Source organism: Indicator indicator, chromosome 3 (assembly GCF_027791375.1).
Source record: "Indicator indicator isolate 239-I01 chromosome 3, UM_Iind_1.1, whole genome shotgun sequence".
Lineage (NCBI taxonomy): Eukaryota > Metazoa > Chordata > Aves > Piciformes > Indicatoridae > Indicator > Indicator indicator.
In genome coordinates, this window is record NC_072012.1 from 44580978 (window position 1) to 44603488 (window position 22511).

General features: G+C 37.5%; 1 protein-coding gene across 8 annotated transcripts in view; it reads left to right on the forward strand.

Annotated features, from left to right (window-relative positions):
• PPFIA2 (PTPRF interacting protein alpha 2) overlaps positions 1-22511 on the forward strand; it is a 309460-nt gene that overhangs the window by 242951 nt on the left and 43998 nt on the right. For all 8 annotated transcript variants that reach the window (XM_054399556.1, XM_054399558.1, XM_054399560.1 and 5 more), the window contains 7 exons: positions 2095-2229; positions 11243-11326; positions 12265-12396; positions 13961-14023; positions 16393-16484; positions 19918-20053; positions 20911-21131. In XM_054399556.1, coding sequence (XP_054255531.1) covers positions 2095-2229; positions 11243-11326; positions 12265-12396; positions 13961-14023; positions 16393-16484; positions 19918-20053; positions 20911-21131 — 863 coding nt within the window. The remainder of the gene's footprint in view (positions 1-2094; positions 2230-11242; positions 11327-12264; positions 12397-13960; positions 14024-16392; positions 16485-19917; positions 20054-20910; positions 21132-22511) is intronic.

Genomic DNA, 22511 nt, shown 5'->3' on the forward strand with positions numbered 1-22511 from the left:
CAAGTCAATGTGTACATTCACAGCTGGAAAATAACTGTGTTTGCATAAGTGCACATAGTCATATCCCCTAAGTAAAGGATTATCTTTGTTTCTTATGTAAAAATTCTGGAATTCTATTTTTAAAATAATATAAAAATCAGAAATACAGCATAAGCAAATGAAATTCCATTCTGCAGAAAAGGTTAAAATTTTCATACAAAATATTCTAATAATTTTACGTATTAGTAGTGTGTAAATAAAATTTTACAAAGCTAAGCTATCCATGAACATGTTTTTAAGTGTGTAACGTGATTTTGCAGCTTTCTGTCATGGTACTTTATTTCCACAGTGATTCAAAAAACTGAAGTGCAAAGTGAACAGAAACCACTGGCTTATAATTTGAAGAATGCAATGTGAACTGGAAGTTAACTTGCAATTAATATCATTCTATAATTCAAGTTGTAAAAGATTAAACTGATCCTCAGTGTCACACTTCTTGATTGTTTTGGTTTTTTTTTTTTTAATTTGCCTTTTTGGGGGGGTGGTTTTGGATTTTTGCTTAGCATGTCTTGAAACTATATAAAATGCTATATGGGAAATAAGTCTGTATGATCTGATCATCTCTGCTTCTGTGTTTTTGTGCAGATATATTTGTGTGTGTGTGTGTGTGTGTGAGTGACTACCACTTCAGGGAAATTAAAGCATCACAACTCAAACTCTCCAGGTTCTACCAGCTTTGTTTGACTATTTTAAGAAGCATCCTTAATTGTTAGGGGTGAAGAAAAAAAGAAATGCCACCACACAGTGGAAAAGTAAAGTATTTATTGCTGCCAATTCAATTCATGCTGTATGGCAAAGGTCTACCTGTTAAGTGCAGTGATCAAAAGAACAATTGATACAAGCAGACTTCAAGTTCATTTGCAGCATTGTGTTGTGAAAAGCCTAGTTTTTCAAGCTGGGGTTGCACACCCTGGAGAAGACTAGGCTATGGGGAGACCTAATAGCAGCCTGACAGTACCTGAAGGGGGATACAAGAACTTTGGAGAGGGACTGTTTACAGAGGCCTGTGGTGATAGAACAAGGGGCACTGGTTGGAAACTAGAGAAGAGTAGATTTAGATTCAATGCTAGGAGAAGTTCTTTAGCATGGGGGTGTTGGAACACTGGAAGAGCCTGCCCAGGGAGGTAACTGAGATCCCTGGAGATATTCGAGGTCAGGCTCGAAAAGGCTCTGAGCAACCTACTGTAGTGGAGGATGTCCCTGCTTAATGAAGAGGAGGTTGAACTAGATGACCTTTGGAGGTCCTTTCTAACCCAAACCATCCTATGATTCTGTGATTAAAAAAGAACCTAAAGGCACAGTCCTTTTTCATTATGTTTTCTATTACCTAGAATGATCAGGACAGCAGAAAGTGCTTAGCAAGCCTAACGTTAAAACCATTTTAATCATGTAGTGCATCTCGGTAGCACAGAAAATCCTGAAGTCAGACAAAGTCTCCCTGCTTCCCTTTAATGGTTATCACCTCTGCAAAATGAAACTTAATTGTAGGTTCAAAATGTACAATAACACTGCAACCTTGAGCACATGCAGCCAGGTTATGATCACCATGAAAGAAATGTCAGATTTAACATACCCTAATATTTCATTGGCATCTGTTCAGAAAATTGAATTTGGCTATTTGTTCAGAAACTTTGCTGGGAGTCCTGTCCCTTTGAAATTGCACTTGTTTCCCATTTTAGGTCATAGATAAACTTTTCTGTGAGATGCACTCAGTATGTCCATTTTTTTTAATTCTCATTTTACTGACACAAGTACTTTTGTTTTGCTCAGAGAAACAGCACATTGATCGGAGGAGTTTTGTGTTCATCTTCATTAGTGCTGTTTTGCAACTCCTTCATATTGGTATAATCCACAAGCCTCAAATCACTCATTACTAAGACTGGCAGCCTGCTCTGTTCCATGCTTGAGCTTATGCATCTCCAGTAAGCTCTCCCAAGTTGTGGAGTATCTCTGTGTAGAGAGTTTTGATCACTTCCCCAGTACCTAAGAAACTGAGCAAAAAGAAATCTTAATTTTGATTATTTTAATTTTTTTTAATATTGTTTCTACCTTCAGTTGGAAGACAAAAACAGACAACTGCAAGAGCGTCTTGAGCTGGCTGAGCAGAAGCTGCAGCAGACAATGAGGAAGGCTGAAACCTTACCTGAAGTGGAGGCTGAACTGGCTCAGAGAATTGCAGCTCTGACTAAGGTACTGCCCTAAGAAATAGGTTCACTTCAGAAGCCTCATAGTTTAATGTTGATTTGCACCCTGATTCCTCACCTCAAGGACAAAACAAAAGTAGTATCAGGCTGATTTGAAAGAAGGAAAGATTTCCTGCTAAGTATGTGCCACATTTTTAACCAAGGATGGTCTCAACGCTGCGTTTGCAATTCTTAGCATTTTGGAGACAGGAAAAATGCCAACCTGTAAGCTAGCCTGGGCTGTATTTAGAAAGGAGTCAGGTATTTCTAATACATAAGAACATTACTTATCCTAGGAGAATTCACTTTATTGCATAAGAGTTTCTAATTTAAGGGGAGAAAAGTCCAATTCCCTACACTTACTTAGCTCTTCTGGACGTTTTCATGCACCGTGCATGTGAAACAAAAACAGTTTTCATTCCAGCAAGTGCTATGAAATCAAGTCTTAGTGACAACACAAATGAAGACAACTTGCAGTATATACTTACAAGGTTTGTTTTGAACTATTTTGTTTTGAATGATTCTGTTTTGAATGATTCTTTGTATCATATATCTGCCAAGACAAATGTGGAGCCCTGAGAGGACTTCAGACTGTTTGTATTTTTTTTTCTGATAAGCTTCTTACATGTCAGCTTTCTTGCAGAAAAAAAAATAATATAAAAATAAATTTTCAGTTGTGTGGTTTTCATATTTGGCCTCTAGTACGTTCAGGTGTGCATGTAGCTAATATTGCAAGTATTATCAGCTCAGGTATTATCTTCTTGATAAAGACATAATGATCATATGTTTATTCTTTATCTCTTGAAAAATCAGACCAAAAAATGCTTTTAAGTGTTTGTGTTACATATTTTTTTCTGATTTATCTAAGCCTTCTTATCTCTATTGTGAGGGAATGTTTCCTGCTATTTATGTGGCTAGCTATTTTTAAATTTGATGGACTTTTTTCTAATTCTCATGTTTATTCCATTTATAGTGAAGCCTGAAGTGCTGAGCAGCTCATTAATAAAGTCTGGGTTTAAAGTAGTTTAGTTAAGGAGTAGGAAAAGAGAGGCTTTGGGTGGGGGGGGGGCGTGATTTGGGTGTTTTGTTTGGTTTGGTTTTTTTCTTTACTTTTATTAAGGCCAAATCGTTATTCAGTAATTAAGATTTTGTGCTGTCTGCTTTAGTTTTATATGAATGGGTGGGAATCTGAAATAAAGACTTAATATGGTGGGGAAAAATAAGAAGAGTAAGCAAAAAGAGAGTTACATGAAATACCAAGCAAATATCATTGTATTTTAATCAAAGCTCAGGTGCACATAAGAGCAAACCCTTGGCATTTTAACTTTTCTTTTTCCAGTTTCTGATTCAGCAAATAATCACATCTTCTAATGCCCTCAGTAGCTAAAAAAAAGCCAAAAATATTGCTTTCTATTTTAAGAGGATTTCCCCTGAATTATTTCTCCAGCAATTAGGCACCAGTAAGTATTTTGCAGTCTGAAGCATGTCTTTTCTTGCAACTGCATCGTTCCTTGAACACATACGAACCACAAATATCCTAAGAAGAAATCCCATTTCAGCCATGCAGAGCACGCAGGGTCCTCCATGAGATACTGTTGTTACTGTGACCATAAAGCTGTAGTATGCATCTCCGTTTGTCTTCTTACATGGGTCCATGGGATGTGGTTAGAGAGCTGTGAGCAGAGCTGACATTCCACCCCATTTCACTTTTGATGTACTTTATCAAAGTTTCGTTGCCAAGCAGGAAACTAAGAAGTGTATCAGAAGGTGATGCCGGTTCTGTTCATTCCTCTGTGATTACATGAATAACTGGAGAAATGTCTTCAATTTTGAAACTGTCTTCTTGGAATACCTCACATGAAGAAGGTCAGAATATGGCCAATAGGCCCAATAAGCCTGCATTTTGTATTCCTTGTAGGCAACATCTTTACAAACTGTAGAGCTTATTTAAGTGTTAGTTGGACAGCTCTGAATAAAGTCCAGGACGTTTCCTCGATCAATCAAATGTAGCTTGGAAACAAGGATGACTCTGCAGTCACTGCAGCTTACTTAAGTAGCTGCAGATTACCTAGCTGGTATACTTTTACCACACTAGCTACTCAATGAAAGCTGCAAGATCTACCTAAGGGGCTGAACAATGCTTAATTAATACTGGCCTTGAGCTTTGTGCCTGTGTACACATTGTCAGCGGGGCTTAAATTAGCTGGCTTGAGACTGCATTAAGTCTGCCTACCTGAGCTGTGGTCACTGCATGTCTGTGCACACTGGGTAAATAATAAGCCCCCCTGAATCAGCTAGTCCTTCTCTACTGAAAACACAAAAAAAAAAAAAAAAAAAAAAAAGTCAAAACTGATTCTCCTTTCTTTTGTACTACCTCAAAGTGACTTCTCTCAGATTAATGGGGTTAAAGTCATATGAAAGAGGTGAGTTAAGCCTAATATGTTTATCATTTTTTTTTTCTTAAAGAAAATAATACTGGATAACTGGAAAACACGACTGCTTCACTGTGGGTAAAATATAAGAGCAATTATTTACATGTGGAGATAAAACAAACATGAGCTGGATTTGTATGCAGTTCCACCCTTCCCCTTGCCCCCCACCCCCCAAGTTTAAAATATGCATGTCACAATTCTGCATTCAATTTATTATATATTTCCTCACAATAAATCTGGGTTGGGATCCTGCAAAAGAAGGATGTAGAATGAGATCCTTCTATGGTATCAGGTTTCTAAAAAGAGTTGGTTTTTTTCCTTATATAGATATATATATGAGCTAGTGAATGTCTTTTGCTACTTTTCCATGCCCAAACTAGTTCATAAGGAGTGAACTTCCAAAAGTTTGGACTATACAGTGAACTCAGATAAGTACTCATAATTTTACCTGAATCATTTGAACTTTCCTTTGGCTTTGTTTCCACTGTGTTCTGCCCATTGGGTGAGCAACTGGAGGGTTAGTCAGCCTGTTGCAGACTAACCTGGAATAGCATGATCCCATGTACTGTGCTGTTCCTGCCTGGCCTTCGCACCGATATCTGTCTGGTCATGACAAGAAGCACAGCTCCCAGCATGTTTCCCAAGATTTAGACTGTCATGACTCATTGAGCCACCTTGTACTCACCCTCACAGTATTGGTCTATCTGCCTGCCCTGGAGGAGAGGCAGTGGGTAGTATAAAGAACCTCCCTACAACTTTAACTGAACTTTTCTTTACTCTGTAAGATGTTTATTTTCCTCAGAAGGGTCAGACATTGGAGCATCCAGAATCTTCGTATGGTTAATCTGTCAAACACAGTTTCTCCTTGCATGTATTCAAGGAGGGGTCTAGTGGTGACAACCAGCAACCACCTACTTCCATTCACTCACTGCCATTAGTAGTCACTCTCCTCCTCACATGCTTGTACAGCAGAGGTACAGCATCACTTCTTTGGTCACAAGACAGCAAGAAACATTTTACTCCATCATTCCTGTATGCAGGTCACTACAAATACCAACAGTGCCTTTCAGCTGCATTAGAGAAGCATTGAGATGGAGAAGAGGAAACCATAATTATAATAAACCACATTTAGAGTAGTAACACCTTCAGTTTATTTTAAAGGTGATAAAAAAGTAGTTGAAATCTGGAGGCAACTGGGACACAAGGCATTTTTGGGGACAGTGTGGGGATCTGGTTTGCAGTAAGTAGGAAAGAAGTTGCAAAAAGGTGAAAGGAGTCTGCAGTGGAAAGGATGCAAAGGGGGAAAAGAAGTTCTTCTGCAAGAAGTTTCTCTCAGAGAAAGAGAAGATGATGTGCTGGCTGCAGAAGGAAGGTAATAAATCTCACAGGAAAAAGAAATAAATACATCATCTTTTGTGGGGAGGAGAGCCTAAGAAACCTCCACATTTACAACACATTACTATTTTCTCAAACCACACCTCTTTTCATCCTTTCCTTTCCATGGTAGACTGTCCTGGCAGGAGAAATAAATGAAAGAAGCAAGTTTGGCAGAGCTAGAGAGAAGGAGTTGCTTACAAAACCATTTAGGTGTAGAAGATAGTGGAAAATTGGAGGAGAAGCAATAACATGTGGACATGTAGTGAAAAAGAAGTGGATATCTATCAGAAAAGGGCTGACAAGCCAACACATTTTGTCACTCTTCATAATGAATTAGAAGTGAGCATGTGAACAAGTAGCTGTTAAGTTTGAGAGCTCTTGTCACTCAGTCACCATGATTATCTGTTTTTATTCTCCCTTGCATAGATCAATGCAGTAATGCATTCTTTCTTCTTCAGTAACTCAGTCCTTCAAAGGACAGGCACAGAAGAAGCCAGAATAAAATTTGCAGGCAGCAGATGTTCACAGGTCAGGGTCTCAAAACATGGAAATTGGCTTGTGCCTTCAGAAAAGTTTAGATTTCTTCCTTCATCTCAGCATGAAGAAGAAAAATTATAGCACCTGTGTTGCACAGGTGTTTCCCACGTCTGAAATTGGGCTTTTTTTTTTTTTTTTTTTTGACTAAGATGCAAAGACTTAGGAAATATGCACTGCCAACAGTAACAGATGATGTGCAAGCAACATTACATTTTTTGGTGTGTGGGTGCATTAGCAGCAGGAGCAGAGTTTTAACAGGGTTAGAGTGCCATAATACAAGCTGCTTCAGTATTCCCTCAAAACAAAATTTTCCTCTCTATTTACTGGCTTATAGTGGCTATTTCTTTGCTATTTTGTAGGATATAGTAGGCAAAGTGAGCATTAAGACTCATCTTGTATCTCATAGGGATCAGAGATGGAGTCGTTAGTTTTTTGTCCATATATTTTTAATTCAGTCTACGATACACTATTTCACAAATCTATTTATAACTCAATGTGCTGACTAAATGCTTCTAAATGCTAGCTGCTGAATACCACACTCTATGTCTTACTAATCCTCCTGTAAGGAGTACTAGTGAACAGGCATGCAAGTCCTGTCTTAGAAAGAATGTAGGGTAAGGCTGTGCTCAGTTGCACTCTATGAGAGGACAAGGGGTAATGGATATGAACTACAGCACAGGAGGTTCCACCTCACCATGAGGAGGAACTTCTTCACTGGGAGGGTCACAGAGCACTGGAACAGGCTGCCCAGAGAAGTTGTGGAGTCTCCTTCTCTTTCAAGACCCATCTGGATGTGTTCCTGTGTGTCCTGTGCTAGATTCTGTGGTCCTGCTCTGGCAGGGGGGTTGGACTCCATGACCTCCTGAGGTCTCTTCTAGCCCCTAACATCCTGTGATCCTGTAAGGTCTGCCAAGCAAGCAGTCATATAGGTTCCATTTTAGAAATATTTGAACTCAATTAGCTCTTATCAAAGCAAGTTGGAAGAAGTCCTTCTGTTTATGAGCTTCCGAGTCCACAGCTGTCCCTTCTGTCTTGTGCATCTGAGATTCTGTTACAGGAACATGGCTAACACTGGTGTCTCAGCCTTTGTGTCACTCCTCAGACCACAAGGCAAGAGACAGAAACACTCAACATTTTTATAGTAGGCTCCCAAGCCTTTCAGGGCCTATTCCAGTAGGAATCTCTGGGGCTGGCTAACACTCATGCACAATGAAAAATTGTAGCTGCCACAGGCACGTCAATCCTAACTGTATGGCCTGGGGAAGTCTGTGCAGAGGCATTTGCAGACCCCTTAGGGAATAGCTGAATTGCTAGGACTTACTATCTGGAAAGGTCTCTCTGAGACCTAGGTTGGGGCCTTTTCTAGCAGGAAGGGAAGAAAGAGGAACCGTTCTTTGTTACTGCAGTTTTTGTCTGCAGGTAGGTTTCTGCAAGTGAGAGAAGAGGGAGGTATGGATGTGTGTTTCTGTCTCCTGGCCCTTACAGAGGATACAGAGGACACCTTTTTGATTGATGTCCCTACTTGGGGGCAGGGGCATTCAGGAAGGTTATTTTTATCGAGGATGTACCTATCAACATTTTAATCTTCTAAGTGAAATAACTGAAAACTACCATAGAGAAAGATTTATGTACATCTTAAACACATACCTTAATGAATCATCAAAGCAGCAAGGAGTTACAAAATAACAGAATTACATAGATATAAGAATCTTCTAGTGTGAGGTGTCCCTGCCCATGGCAGGGGGGTTGGAACTAGATGATCCTTGTGGTCCCTTCCAACCCTGACTGATTCTATGATTCCATGATCTTTAGAGAACGTTATGGTCTTACAAAAGTGTTTTCTATATAAAAAGACAGATAACATACATAATTCTCATAATAATTTTATTCCACCACTTCTTCCAAATAATAATTAGGCCTAGCACCAAATTTTTTTTTTCTATGCATTGAAAAAAAAGATATTTCCTGCTAAGGAATAAGGTATGGCATGTTTGACTGAAAAATTATTTTTTTAGTCTGAAAAATAGACATAAATGGTACAGCTAGCTAGATCACCTTCTCAAGGATGGGTTATGTCAGAGAGCACCACATTTTGGAAGACTTAAATAGGATTCTCTTTGAACACAGAAGTGTTGGTTTGCTTATCTTCATATTTTGCGTTAACCTGAAAGTCAGTTTATAGAAGCAAGGAAGATTAAATAACCTGCTTTTAAAGTTTACAGTGAGCTAATGAAAATTCTCAGTAGTTTAATTTTGTAGGATGATACTCCCACTGAGTTCTATATCTCCCTCGATTAAAATGGTTTCAAAGTGGGTAGAATTATTTAAGCCTTTCCCATCATCAGCTCAGAGCTTTGATGATTTCAAATCTTCTCCTGACCCTTGGAGAGAGTCTAAGGGAAGACCTTGAATCGATAGTGCAGCCAGAACTTGGAAAAGGGGACAATCTGTCTTTTACAGAGGAGGATAAATCTTGATCAGTTCATGGAAGAGGGATAGCATGATCTGGTTTTCTGTGGTCATAGGGACTTAATTTTCTCAACCCTATCTTCCTGTTTATCCAAGGTGGGAGATGAAGCAGCACATCAGCACTGGGGTGCTGAAACAAAGGATTATGTAAAAGATAAGATAAAATCAAAGGGATTGTCACTGGTCCAAGTCATAATATATAGGCAAATAGTTTCAGATGATGAATAAGTTCAAATATATCACCATACACCTGCTTCATGATCAGAAACAGGAACTGCATTAATTGAGCTTAGTCACAGAGTATACCGATGTAACTTTTGCAAGAATCTGAGTTTTGTGAACATACCTCCTCTGAGAAGAATAGTAGTGATCTTCAAAGTTAAGCATTACTCTTGTATTTACACAAAGCAGGATTTACTCAATGTCTTCCTATACAAAGCTACAGTTTATATTTGTAAATCTCTAGATCACAGGCTTGGGTTTTTTTCTGATCTTTTGGTCTTCATAATACTACTGAGTCTAAGTTATGGGTAATTTTCAAGTATTATGTACATCTGGAATTTCTTTGATATCTGTACTTAATTACTATGACAAATTGTTAGTAGGCAACTGTATGAAAAAGTAGCTAAATTAGTGTTTCTTCTACACATTAAAGTTTGTTCATCTAAAGAAGGAGTTCAGGATCTCTTTTTGAGAGAAGGTAGATCTGACAGAGTGAAATGGCATTTGACAAGCACGAGCTCACAACTCAGTCATCACTAGCTCTGTCTATAAGCCTTATGCACATTCCTGTTCCCATAGCAACATATCCAATATAGCTATTTTAATTTTTTTTGTTCCATTTTGAGTGATAAGTCAGGCTTGTTTGATATGACAATAACATGAATGTTCATGTTTTGCAGCAAATGACCTAATTAAGGTCAACTTCTGTCAGAAATAGTAATGAATCTTCAGATGGATTACCATTTATATACTCAGTAATGACGTTCCTATTAATGAATTTTTATTTATAGGTTCTTTTATCTGATGGCCTTGATCTTCCAAAGAGATCCACCAGGGTGGATCCTTTCAAAGGGATGAAAGCTATATTGTTTATTTGGATGAAAGGGCTTATGCAGTGTATTCTATAATGGAATACTAAAGCTTGAGCTTTATCTCTTTTGACATTCTTTCTGCTTTCTAGAAATTAGGGAATGTACCATAACATTGCACAGTTCTGTAACTGACCAATCCATTAATTTAGTATTTATGCATTGTTTTCATTCCTATAAAATAATAGAAGAACTATAAAGGACTTTCTGACATTGGCTTCATAGTGTTCTGGTGTTTGATTTGCCATAAATAAAAAAAAGTCAACAACATTAGATTAGACAGTACTGCTTTGGATCCACTCTGTAGTAATATGTCATCAGCCAGCCATCACTAACCTTTAACCTCCATGTGTAGGTTGATAGCTTTTTTTTTTTTTTAGCATTCCATTGTTTTCAGTTTCTCTGCATCAACTGCATCATATTCACCAAGTATCAGTGTAGTTTATTCCATGTAAAAATCTGTCAGTTAAAAGTATTAAATTCTCAGTCACTCTTTTCTTTTGAGCATTCTGTGCTGTGTTCTGTTCAGTGTCAGTGTCTTTAGTTCTGATTTTTCAATTTTGTCCCTCTCCTTTTCCTTGACTTGTTAGTCTGATCCAACCTCTTCTACCTCATCTGATGATTATCAATATGTTATGGAAGCTAAACTACAAGAAATGATCTCCATACGTAGGAAGGTAGTCCTACTGGACTTTACTTTCTATTGCTAAATAGACTCCATCTGATTTGTTTTCATTTTCTTTACCTTTTTTTTAAATTTTTTAATTTTTTTTTTATTGATAATCAACCATCGTGCAGTTCAGTGCTTCAGGAGCTTACAATTTTACGATGGCAGGTTTGTGTTCAAACCATGCACAGTCTGCATGTTACATTTGGCTGATTTCATTGCTCATAAATAACTCCAATGTTTTGCTGATGCTTGGATGTAACAGGCCTTTGTAGCTGACACATTTCAAGCAATGCTGTTCAGCTGCCTGTTTAAATGAAGTTTATTTTTTGGAAAACTAAGTTTGCAGTTAGTAGTAGCTTGCTTTCTGTTTTGTTTAAACTTTACTGAGATAAAATCCTGTGAAGCCACTTGAATTACAGAAACAGTCTTTCTGTGTTTTTACAGGCAGAAGAAAGACATGGAAACATTGAGGAACGTATGAGGCACTTAGAAGCTCAACTTGAAGAGAAGAATCAGGAGCTTCAAAGAGTATGTGTCCTGCAGACCACTTTTCTCCTTTTAATCTCTCAGTATAGAACTACATTATGTGCTCCAACACACAAATCTGTCTACTGCTAAATGTTTTATTATAGCACTGTGTGGTGGGTTGAGATTACCCCCCAAATAATTGGAAATTACCTCCAGAGTAAATTCCCCAAACTCAGAACACAGAAGCAAAATGAAAGTTCCATTTACAAAAGGTAAGCTAAAATCTAGAAGTATAAAATGCAATGAATATGTACAAAATATATTTACAACTTCAGAAAAGCAATATAAGGATCCCCTTGGATTGTTCCACACCCCCTCTGGACAGCCCAGAGAGCTATTAGCAACCTCCTCCTTTCCATGGTACCTTCAGAGACGTAAGTCAGTTCAGCCAGCAGAAGGTCAGGAAAGAGATATGGGAGCAAGCCATGCAAAAGCTGCAGGGAGAAGAAGCAAAAAAAAGCTGCAGAGAGAAGAAGCAAAAAAGGAGAGGGAACAATCTGAGGGAACAATTATCCTAATCAGCAACCCAATGGAATGCTATAACATATCAGTATTGTTCTTCTGTATCCAATGGCTAACTTTATTTACCTTTTACTACTTTCTACTCAAAGTCTCTGGAATTTCCTATTCTTGTTTGGAACTAAGACACTAGGCTAAAGTACCAGCCTCAAACCATAACACACTGATGGCAGCACCTGTCCACTTTATTTAGCCATTGCAATGTGCTAGTTGCAATGTTCAAAGTATTCTGCTGCTGCAGGGAAGAACGTGCATTATTCAGTAGCTAATTAATTTCCTTTGGAATGTCTTTAAATAAGCTACAGTTACCATGATTTTTATTTTTTTTTTTTTTAATTTTTATTTTCCCTTAATGATACCAGTCTGTACTTGTTAATTTTTGGACACTGCCAATCTGTCTCTTCTATTCCACATTAAAGGCAAGGCAAAGAGAAAAAATGAATGAGGAGCACAACAAAAGATTATCGGATACCGTAGACAGACTTTTGACAGAATCTAATGAGCGTCTGCAGCTGCACTTGAAAGAGAGAATGGCAGCACTTGAAGAAAAGGTACAGTGCAAAGAGCAGTATAAAGATCAGTTTAATGAAGATTGTCCCTTACAAAATATGTTCTACTTTTTTCAGGATCAAGACATCACGCTGGTTTTGTGTTACCAAGTATTACCTAAAATATGGTCTCACTTGCACATTCAACTCAATTCAAGAGTGCACTTGGGCAGCTTCCCAGAACTGCTGTGAGCTGGATATGCTGACTGCTAGCAGTCCTTGTTTTATCAGTAAGGAGTCCAGTGAAGAGCTTGTAAAGGACCAGAACACGACTCAGTATGAGGCAGTGAGAGAAAGTGGATGAGAACTGAGGAATGGCCACATTTCAGATGTGCTGTCGCTTTCTATATTTTAACCTGCTGATTTTACCTCATTTCATAGATTCATAGAATGGTTTGTGTTGAAAAGGACCTTAAAGATCATCTAAGGGTAAAATGCTGCCGCCACAGGAGAAGGAGCAGCTGCCCTTGGAGAGGGAATGTTCTTTACAGGGACATCGACTCCACCCCCTCCCTGGGCAGCCCGGTCCCATGGCCAGTCTCTCTTTTTGTGAAGAACTTCTTTCTAAAATCAAGCCTCAACTTCCCCCTGCACAGCTTGAGACTGTGTCCTCTTGTTCTTTTGCTGGTGCCTGGGAGAAGAGATCAATTCCCACCTGGCTACAACCTCCCTTCAGGTAGTTGTAGAGAGCAATAAGGTGTCCCCTGAGCCTCCTCTTCTCCAGGCTAAACACCCCCAGCTCCCTTAGCTACTCCTCATAGGGCTTAAGAGTTTAATATAACATGAGATATCATGGGCACAATGCGTAAATACCTTAGCCAATAATCTAATTAATCTAATAATCTATAATACAATGCATATCTACTAATCTAATAATACAATGCATGATCGCCTTATCTTAGCCTATTTGCAGAAGCAGCACAGTGAAATACAGCATTAAACAGAAAACCAAAACCAGCAGCTACCCGACTCCCACTTTTTCTGCCACCATCCCTGTGGGGAAAAAAAACCCCACACCCAAAAGCAGCAACCAGAACAGGAAGCCTCTGATGTTGCAATCTGAACTTCAAGCCCCATAACAGTTTGCTCCAGTTAGCACTTTTGGTTTTGAAGCTGGCATGACTGTGACATAGAATCATAGAGTCATGGTGTGAATAACAGCAGCAGGTCCAACTCAATCCATGACAGGAGGATATATCAGAATAGCCTCTGAGAGGATACATTTCTGGTTTATATCATTGAAATAAATTGTTATACAAAGCAAGAAATAGGCCTGCTGAAAGAACTTGGGAAAAATAATTCTGTAACAGTGTGACACTTGCACAGCTCATGGAAGATGCAAAGTTTTTTGCTGTTCCTGAAAAAGCATGGTCCTACACATTTGGATTGTTTTCAATGTTGAAAATTTAATAGATACTCAAGCCAAAGCATTAGAAGATTTTAAAGTCCAGTGAATGTGAACTTCACTCCCTTGTACACGTAAGCTACATGTATATGGTGATATCTGATTTTTAACATGCCTCTAATTTTTCTCTCTGCTTTTTTTCCCCGTTCTTTTTATTTCTAGAATGTTTTGATTCAAGAATCTGAAAGTTTCAGAAAAAATTTAGAAGAGTCTTTACATGACAAGGTACTACAAAATACTGTGATTTTATCTGTTTTTATCATAAGTTCTCTATTTATTATTTGGAAATCCCTATATGGTATATTAATTATCCAGATAACATACAAAATCTTCCTGGCATCAACAATAATTTATTTAATCACCTGGATGCCTTATATGACTCTTTGAGTGTCTCTAACTGTTGTTCTGAGCTATGTTCATGGTTGGGATCCTAGCCTCAGGAAGTCAATACTAAAATTCATGTTAATTTCACTGGCTCTGGAATTTTTGTTCCATCAATTTTAATTCTGAAAAAGTCTTGTTTAACAGAGTGCATACCTGGTTACACTTTCCTAATGAAGAATGTAATTGCTTAATTTGATGCAATTTGTCTTAAAAGGTGCAGTGGCACTATGCTAAATATAGCTGAAAGTGGCCTTTCTTACTTCATTGCAAATTCACCCTTAACACTGCTTAGTGAAATGGTCAGGTTAATTATAAACCTTTTTCCAATCCCAAATATTAGGACTTTTTTTTTTTTTTTAAGTTACACTTGCCTTGAGCATAGTAGAATACATTAACGTATCTCTAATTGAGGTTTACAAAAGGGGTTTTGCAATGTATCAAATCCATCTAATAACAATTGTACAGAATTAAAAAAAAACAATAAACCAAAACCTACATATCTCCATTTGATGATGATATAATTATATCATCACAGAATCACAGAATAGTAGGGGAAGGGACCTCCAACCCCCCTGCTAAAGCAGATTGGCCTCAATCAGGTTGCACAGGAATGCTTCCAGGCAAGTTTTCAGAGTCTCCAGAGAAGGAGCTTCTACAACATATGACATCCAAAATCGAGAACTTTCAGCAAAATAACAAAGGAATTATCTGTTCTGATAAATTGTTATTTTAATTGCATTTAGTAGTGAATTTTCCATGTTGTACTACCACAGTTATAGGTTAAGTAACCTGTCACAAAATTAGGCTCATACTTCACCAAGTCAGATAACGAAAAGGATGTTTCTAAAGCTGTTTTAACTGACACAAAAGTTTCTACCATCTTGCTACCATAGAATTTGAACTTGAATTATGGATACCAGGGGTTTTTTGTGTAAAAAAATGGGGTTTTTTCCAATGTTGTCTCTAACATACATTATTGTTTTAATAGTTTTTGAGTAAAAGAGAATGAAGTGGCTAATTCTTTTTTCAGTCTGTTTTCTGGCTTGAATGCACATATCAGCTCTTCACAAAGATGAAATATGTGTAATAAAAGCCTGTATTTGTATCAGAATAATTTGTAAGCTATTTTTAGTTAACATATTTATTGATTCTTGCTTAAGGGTGGAAAGCAAAATAAATGGAACACATCTACTGCAATTCTGTGCAACTGGAGATAAGTTCTCTTCACACACATCCACAAGTCTTGACTCCAGAGCTTCTAAATTCCCACTTGAAAGGTTCATTTTTACCATTTTGATGAAGAAACTGTTGAAGCAGTTTCAGACAGGTGGACATAACACAGACATTAACAATCTCTAAATAACTAGCAGGTGATACGAGTGACTACCAAGTTACCTCAGTAATTCTTTTACACCTAGAAACAGTGCAAAAGTACTTCAATAAGAATTATTACTTAAGTGCAGATCCTTTTGCTTCCTAGCACTTTGAAATCTTGAACATTTTAAAGTCTAGGAACAGAAGTGTTACATTATTTGTCCCTGGTCCTTTCTTAATTTCTTCTAAAATTCTTTCATTTCATTTTATGAGTAGATGATATTTATACAACTTGTAGAATTACTTATGCAACTTGTAAAATTATTTATGCAACTTCTAGAATTATTTATACAACTAGTGGTTGCCACGTGGTCGTTTTTCACCAGCAGCACCTCAGACTGCAACTTCATCAACTTCCAAGACCTAGATATAAATATGCAGCTCAACAAGTCACCTAAAATGTGGTTGGTTGTCTGTAAGTCTGTGTCTCTATCAGTAAATACACAGGCCAGAACATAATCTTCGTCTTGAGAGGGCAAATACATGCCACATGCTGAACTGTGCCTGGCAGAGAGAGTGCAGTTAGTGCACAAATCCAGTCTGGTTCTTCTTTTCTTCACCTTAGCTGTATTAGAAGAAAAGGACAAGTTTCAGGGACAAACCTGTCCTGCCATCACTTTTTACTAGTGGAAAAGCAGTGGAGTGCTATGCAACTTCCTTTTGACACATTTCTTATCAGCAGTAATGAGACCTGAGTGAATTCTCTGTCTTTTCTTATTACAGTCAGTGCTGCATTCAGTGTAGAGCTTACTTGTTTAACTTTACAAGAACAGTATCTCATAAAATAAATATCTTCCCTGTCACAATTAAGTATCTCTTGTTATTCTCATTTCCAGGAAAGACTTGCTGAAGAAATAGAGAAACTAAGATCTGAACTGGATCAAATGAAATTGAGGGCTGGTTCTTTAATGGAACCCACCCTGTCAAGGTAAGAGTTAACAACAATTATTTCCTCACTTCAAGTAATGTAAAATCTGTGCAGTGATTATTACCCTTGCTTTTCACTTTTTTCATAGGTAAAGCAGTGAGTATACACTGAAATATTACTGAGATTAAGGGAAGTCTTTTAAATTATGGAATATGTGCAAATACACTTTATTTTTTTCCCTAGGAGACTTTGATGTTGAAGCCATCACCTTTAATGCTGAAACTGATCAGCATATTTATGATCACACTTATTTATTTTATCAATTATATCTGATAATTGCTTTTTTATTAGCAAGAAATAATTCAGCTTTGCTTGGTGTATAGCATAACATGCCCAAGATGAAGGCATTGAAGGCAGTATTCAGAGAGATCTGAAAATACCATACCAGGACATTAAGTTTATGCTTCATATTAGAGGAAAAGCAAAATGGGAACAATAGTGAGACAATACCATGAAAAACAGATAAAATGAATTTATAATTCTAGAAAGTCATCTTGCTTCAAAGTGTCTCTCAAAGTAAAATTGTTGCTTTATGGATAGTTGTGTGCCATGTCCTCTTGTCGTAACAAGCAACATATTAGCTTTTAAAACCTGCTAGCCAAAGCTCATGGACCAAGACTGAACTCAGAGTACTGGAGTCCACTGGATTTATTCTTGTTGGATTTTTTTTTCCTGTTTGCATCAGGTATTGTCTGTCCATTGTTTCCTCAGACATCTTGCTCAATACCTGGATGTGGTTTCTCCCTCAGCTTTTCACTATCTGTCAAGGTTGTATTTTTCTGTGCATGGAGAAGCACACATCAGTGAATTCAGAATGTGATGCTTGCACCTGTTCACAGTTCTGTTCTTTTGGGATTGTGACTGCAGGCACACACAAGCCTTTGAGATGGCTTGCAAGGACACAAACTATTGAACTAATGCAACAAACAACTGAGATATTTCTGAAGCAGCCATCCTTGGTGAACAGCAGCCTTTCTTGCTGCATAGATCAGGATCATTAGCTTGTGCCCTATAAATCTGAGTTCAATTAGTCATTGTCAAAGTGCTCTTTGAACTTGATAAACTCTAAATATCTTGGAAATTCAAGTTTAGGTTCCTCTAAAGCATGACCTCACCTCACAAAGCTACCAGCCCTCTTACTAATATCAGCACTAAATACTCATTGGTTTTGACCCTTATTCAGTTCTGTGTTTGCAGGATATTGTTCTTTCAGCAGATATTTACCTGCTGACAGAGACTGGAACCTGTGCTGCTGGGTTTTTTTCCCTGTCCATTTGCTGTACAAATGCCAAGTGCTATCAAACATCATAGCAAAGTTCTATGGCAGCAGATATTGTGCACAGAAAATCGCTGTCACTGCCCTAAGGGGTTTACTGAATAACAGATGAGAGACATACAGGCAAAGCAAACATTGGAAAGTCCCAAAAGATTATTGTTTGGTGTTGTAGATGGAGTGCTCAGGACATGGGTAGCCCAACTGCTGTCAGTTTTTTTATTAGTCTAATGACAAAAGTGATTTTTAGAGTGTTTTGGGGGTTTTTTTAAGTAAAATCATGATTTTTCTAATACTATGCAAGTTACTATGAGGCTTGCTGGGAAACATAAAAGAAGATAAACTGATGGTTGTTCAGAAAAGGACATTTATGACAACACCATGAGCTCTGATGGGTGCTTTACCCAGAAGCAAAGTTCTAAAACATTATTCAGTGTCACAGACATTTTATTGTATCTCAGTTAATTACTATGGCACATACTCACACTTCAGGAATTCCAGTACCTCATTTTTAATTGTATTTTCCTCTGGGATTTATTTTTTTACAAAAGAAAATGTATTAACACTTGAAATCCTTCACTTATTATTTTAAATATGTCACAGTACTTATAATACCAGCCAGTAAATATGTTTTTTTTCAAACCATTCTGTCAAAGTAGTTTGTAGTGGAGGCTTTCATGGCTTTTCCATGGTCTTTTTTGCATTTCCCATTGATCAATAAACAGACATCACAGTTGTAATATTTTATCTTTCACTTTACTAAAGTGATGTTTGAAATTTGAGACTAATGCTTCAGTCTTCAAAGTATGAGCATGTTTTAATTCAATTTAATTTATTCTCATGTTTCCATGAGAAACATCAAGGAATTTCTATGCTTAGAAACAGCCAGAGAACTAGAGCCTAGGGAAACAGTCACAGCCTGCACTTTTCAGCAGAAAAAAAGTGTGGTTCTCTGAATTTATTTCCTTCATTTTGGGAAGCAGACATTCTCTTACTTAGCCTTTTTTATATCTGGGATTAAAGCCATCATTTTCACGAAGAGCATCCTTTTCAAAGTGGGAGAAGTGTTCAAGAGCAAAATTCATTCCTGTTATTTTTCCCCAAACCAATCATTAACATTTCTGTGAACCCTATAAGTTGTCTGTAGGGGATTGTAAACTTTTCCCCCTTATTTAGGACAAAAGAAATAATGTAAAAAAAAAAAAAAGTACACCATTAAAGTCTCATTTTATGCTCTTGTAGATAGTGAGATGTCAAGCATAAATAATTAGTTGTCTTATTAGTGAAGTACTTCTTACATGTAATTTTTCTTACATGTAATTTTTCTACTATATTCATGCTATTCATATAATTTTATGTGTTGAGAAGCAGAAATGGTTCAGGTCTCCATTGCTGTGGTTGAATGCCAAAAGGGTGCATGGAGCCTTTGGTCTTATGAGTGGTCCTACACAGCCTGTGGGTGGAATGCTTCTACTGCACTATGCAGGGAACTTCTCATGCTGCTGTTTGACCAAAGACAGAAAGGCTGAGGAGCAATATCTGCTCCCAAAGAAAAGACACACTAAGGTCATCATATATTTATATGCCTCACCACAATGTCCCAAGATTTAGCAGGACTGGAGGAAAACTTGGGGGTTGAAATGAAGATGAATCATTCATAACCAATTAAAACTAGCCAATAATAACAAATATTTTTATAATGTAGAGCACAGACCTACAAATGAAAAGTGTTAAAGATATCCTCACTCATGAACATGTAACATGCTAACAATAACCTCAGGCCTTCAGGAGCGTAATGGAAGGAAAAATACAGAGTAGTCCATTCAGCAGCCAGTTCTTTTAACTCTCCTAAAATCTGCTTGATTTTTCATGTTAAAGTTTTGGATGGTAGGTTTTACTGTGAAAGTCCTTCATTTTGAAAACTCAAAGTTTTGTTTTGTTTTGGTTTGTTTTCTTCCTTAATTTTCTCATGCTGTGATTTCAAGTTCTCAGTTTTAAATTACAGTTTTTGATGTGTTTTTGTCGTTCATTACAGGAGACAAAATACTTTGTTCATTTAACAAAAAAAAGAAGAAATCTGTGTTCATAGATGGAAGGCCATGGAACTGTTGTTATTATTGTTGTTACACTCTCAGTCTTCTTATGTGGCTCTTTTTACAGGCCTCACCTTGACACTTCAGCAGAGCTGAGGTATTCTGTGGGCTCCCTGGTTGAGAGCCAGTCTGACTATCGGTCAACGAAAGTGATAAGGAGACCTAGGAGAGGCCGGATGGGAGTACGCAGAGATGAACCAAAGGTTAACCCTAAATTTGTTCTCATGTATTCCTGATAAGAGGATATGTTTCAGCATGTTAAGCTTACAGTCTGTGCTTTTCCAAGAAAATCAAACCAAACCAAACCACCAACAAAAAAAAACCACCAACAAAGCAACAACAATCCACCAAACAGAAAAACCCAACCCACATAGCTGGGACTTTTCTATATGTGCTCAGACAAGTGTACTGGTGTAGTGAAATGAAGGCAGAGAAGGTTGGAGTTCTGACATCAAAGTTCAAGCTCTCTGTATGACCTTTCTTGGCCTCTCTTTGTGTAAATTTTCCTGGTGGTAATTTTATGCAGCATTAGAAATTGTGTGAAAATACTTTACGTCATCCATGGTAATATTGTGAGTGTTAATGGAGAATGAGTCATTGAAGAAGTGTTCTTAAATGTTAGTTGCTTTCCTCTCTCATTTTCTAAAAGTTCAGCTTTGCAGTTATTCTCTGTGGAAAAATGCATCCTATTTAATGCATCCCTATGCATCCTAATTAATGTTTATAAAGATGTAAAGGGTGAGTGCCAAGAGGATGGAGCCAGGCTCTGCTCAGTGATGCCCAATGACAGGACAAGGGGCAGTGGGCAGAAGTTGAGGCATAGTAAGTTCCATTTGAACATGAGGAAGAATTTTTTCACTGTGAGGGTGATGGAACACTGGAACAGGCTGCTCAAGGGGGCTGTGGAGTTTCCATCTCTGGAGATATTCAAGACCTGCCTGGACGCGTTCCAGTGTGACCCTCTCTAGGTGATCCTTCTCTGGAAGGGGGGTTGGACTGGATGATCTTTCAAGGTCCCTTCTAGCCCCTAACATTCTGTGATTCTATGATTCCTGTTCAGGTAAAATCACTTGGTGATCACGAGTGGAACAGGACCCAGCAGATGGGCGTCTTGAGCAGCCATCCTTTCGAAAGTGACACTGAAATGTCCGACATCGATGACGACGATAGAGAAACACTTTTCAGCTCCATGGACCTCCTCTCACCGAGTGGCCATTCCGATGCCCAGACTCTGGCCATGATGCTTCAAGAGCAGCTAGATGCAATCAATAAAGAAATCAGGTATATAGCATGGACCAGCTATGATACACTCACGATTACAGCTTCGAGCTTCCCTTGGTGCATGAGTGCAGGTATTGGTCATAGCATTTAGGAAACCACTTGTACATTCGAAGTATTAAACACATGTCTACTTTTCATATTGTATTGGTTGTGTGAGGAGAACAATGCCATCTAGATTCAATAACTATAAGAATTCTTTCCCAAACTGTTCCAAGTGAAGAACTGCTAGCCAGTTGAAGAGAATCACATTATAGAAGGCAGATTTGACAGATAACTATTCACAGACCTCTTTTCAAGGTCTTTTTTTAACTATTTAACATAACCCCACTTATTCAGTAATAACTTCCTATCAGAACTATTTTATTTCAGTGTTCTTCATGCTTTCTCCTGGTAATTACTCCTATGTTACTTCTAATATAAGCCACATTTCATTTTAGTTTGTTCTTTTTTCTCTTTACAAACACCATAATAGTTTGTCAAATTATAGGAGATATTAAAAGCTATTAAAATTGTTTTCCTTAGATTTGTTTTATTGTGCAATATGATTCAGAATTTAGATTACTAAAATTAAAAAAGACTCTTCTAATTTCCTTTCAAAATATTTTTTGCCTTTAAGGTCCTGCCATGGCTCCTTCAGAAAGAACTGTAGGCATTTTATAGAAATTTTGAAAACTATGTTAGAGAAGATTTATCACAGCACAGGAATTCATAGTTTTCAATCTTCAGTTATTATTATTTCATTTATTATACTTGCTTCATTTCATTCAGAATAAGCCTAGTTCACAGTTTCAGCCTGCTCAAACTTTGTATTCTCTCATTTAACCTTGATACTTTATTCTTTTTCCTCCTCTTCACAAAAAAGGAAAAACAAAACAAAACAAAACAAAACAACCCCACAAAACAACAACAAAAAACCACTTCTAAAGAAATGTTTTCTTTTAAACACATTTTACAACTCTAGATACAATCACAATTAAAACTAAAACTGAAGAACCCAGCAGAAGCATCTTATTGAGTCTATATATGTTTAAGAAACATCTCTTTTGCCCACAAGAAAGCTATTTTAATGAAACACTCTTAAAGCCATAATGCTTTAGAGGCAACTATCATTTTTTCATCAGTTTGTAGGGATGAAAAAGGCAAATTGGTTTGCATGTTCTCTTGTTTTATTAATATGGATTATCTTCGCAATTCCCTTCTTAAAGGTTCCATTTCATTTGACTTGACTTCGTGTTTGTGCTTTAGCAACAGAAAATCAGATGAAGCCAAGTCAAGATTAGAATCAATTTCCTACGGTAAATCGGATTGTTAACCCCCTCCAATCATCCTGGAATGTCGTATGCCAAGTCCTGTTGTTGGGCAGATTCTTCAGACAGTTTT